The sequence below is a fragment of the Octopus sinensis genome, linkage group LG7 (genome assembly GCF_006345805.1).
Source record: "Octopus sinensis linkage group LG7, ASM634580v1, whole genome shotgun sequence".
In the NCBI taxonomy this organism is placed as follows: Eukaryota; Metazoa; Mollusca; class Cephalopoda; order Octopoda; family Octopodidae; genus Octopus; species Octopus sinensis.
The window spans coordinates 109,698,788-109,701,287 of NC_043003.1; the positions used below are offsets into that span (position 1 = coordinate 109,698,788).

The window sequence follows — 2,500 nt, forward strand, 5'->3', positions numbered from 1 at the left end:
GCGATAAAATCTGAATATAACCACTTTCTTTGTTTTTTTTCAGTACAGGCTAAACAGTCTAGATTGTATATTTATTAAGAAAGTATGCTTATACGCTGCATTCCAAATTATGAAACCACAAAAAGAAAACCAAGGAAAAGAAAATGGTGTCTAGTGCACTATGAATTTGTTACATACACATACTCATACACTCACACACATATATATGTAGGGCGTGAGAGAGATAGAGAGTTACAAGGGAAACACATTTCTACTAATAAAATACTAAGATTCATATTGTTAATGAAATCATATTAGGATAAATATAGCGAGCAGCTGCAACAACAAGTCTAACACGTTTTTAATCTGTTGAAAATTTCGAACGTCATCTGGTGTTGACACTAAACCATCGTATTATTTTCATTGACATAACTTGTTACGATGTCTCACATTTAAATAGAAATTCTCCTTCATCTTACAAGAAAGAATAGAAACAAAAAGTGATTTTTCTAATCTATTATTGCACTGATGCAAATCGATGTGTTAATTTGATTATCCCATCTAAAAACATCTCGAAATTTTTAACTCGAATTATTGACGGAAACATTTGTTACCAATTCTATAGTGTACGTCTTATGAGTTAGTTTAATAAGTAGGAACCATGGATAAATTGCTTTAGTGCGGTTTCATTATAAGTATCCAGATCGGTGCGGATTCCTCGGAGTTGAGTTTGCCACTTTTCCAGGAACAATGAAAATTGTATCTGAGATATTAAACGGGCGATTTTGTTTCTCATTCCAAAATTAAAAGCAAAATGTCTAAAGACCAAATGGATATAATCAATATTTCTAAATATACGAATGTATTATTCGTGTTTTTTAAATTTTTTTCCTTTGTTGTTTTAGTTCACATAAATACGAATTAGAGTTAAGTCCAAGTCTTTAAAAGATATTTTCACACTTCCTTTTCGTTTCGAATTTGTATTTTTTGTTTAAATTCTTGTATTTTCTTTGATATATCCAGCAATTAAATAAAATCATTTTTTCTTAATTTCTTGTTCTATTTCACAGTGAGGAACAGACTGAGTAAGTATAGTAATAGAAATATAGATGAAATCTTTAATGCCCTCTCCTTTTTCACCACTTTCAAAATGCACGTTGACTTGTATGGTAGTTTAATTAACGAATGATTTTCTTATTCTAGTCTTAGTCAGTTTTTACCAAAATCCATCTTAAAGACTTTCATTGTTCTATTTCTTCCTCTCACCTTACACTCGTCTATGCAATTCTTTTAGTTATGTATATGTGTGATACCGACAACAATCGATATAGAGAAAGAATGTAGTAGAAGAATAATTTTGAAATATTAATTTATCTTCTGTGATAACTAAGCACACAAATTATTATTTTTGGATTCACTTAATACGATTAATTATTTAATAAGATTGCAATATGTGAGCCACCATAATTCAGACATTAAGATCGACGAACAAAGAATTTTCAGGAAATAAATTATATTAAAAAAATAATTGCAGACGATAATGTAGTTGAAAAGAAATTAATCAAGATTTAATAGAAATCTGAAAAAAAACAACAACAAAACAAAACCGCAAAGAAGCACAATAGAACAAACAATACAATTAAATACAGCAAAAAGAAAAGAAAAAGAAATCATTCTGCTACGAAAAAGAAATAATTTTGATCGTTAGACATATTACATAAAAAAAATTAAATGCAAATCTATATTTTTGTTTTCAATAATGGAATCGCATTATTACGCTAAAATCGAAATATATGTTTTGAGATGTAGAAATTAAGCTCTGGATCATAATGTGTCTTTTCGTAGTAAAGACTGCACTTTCTTTAGAGGAAGCTTGATTGAATTTTTTTAGAGTCTTATTTTTTTCTATAAAATACTCTATTTAGAAAATTAAATAATTAAGTTTATAGCTTGCAGAAACAATCTTTGAGTAAAAGTGTATAACCGTGAAGTGAGAGTGACACAATTAATCCAACTAAATTATAATTACTGAAGCGGTATACTGGGAAATAAATACATTTTTATTAGGCCGATCTAATGAGAAAGAATCTCATACAAGAAAATGAAGTTTATTGTAATGCATTTTATATAACTTAAAGACGATAATAATTAAACAAAATGCCACATAATTTTCATTTGTCAAAAATCTAACTTAGAATAATGAAAAATAAAAAGGTAGCTAACCCCAAGACCTTTGACTTACTCAGTATGTCGACAAATAGTTGATGCTACTTACTTTCGGGACTTGATGAGTTCGACTTCCAGAGAGTTGCCTACAGTTCTTTTGCTCAACAGTTGTTTCCGAATCAAGTGAATAGGATAAACATATCTTTCTAAATAAGACTTCAACCTGACGCAGATAGCATTGCCCAGTTACATTATTACCTCTTTCCAGAAGCCATGAACGGAAGTCATCTGGAATTGAGCATTGTGGCCAGAATGTATCTGCAACGGATCAGAAATCAAGGATTATGACCTAACG

General features: G+C 29.6%; 1 protein-coding gene across 50 annotated transcripts in view; it reads left to right on the top strand.

Moving 5' to 3' along the window:
* The window catches only part of LOC115213834 (troponin T, skeletal muscle), an 89,902-nt gene that overhangs the window by 51,428 nt on the left and 35,974 nt on the right, over positions 1-2,500 (top strand). For 49 of the 50 annotated variants that reach the window (XM_029782733.2, XM_029782734.2, XM_036505102.1 and 46 more), the window contains one exon: positions 1,050-1,064. The exons of the other annotated variant lie outside the window; for it this stretch is intronic. In XM_029782733.2, the coding sequence (XP_029638593.1) occupies positions 1,050-1,064 (15 nt within the window). The remainder of the gene's footprint in view (positions 1-1,049; positions 1,065-2,500) is intronic. 50 annotated transcript variants of the gene reach the window in all.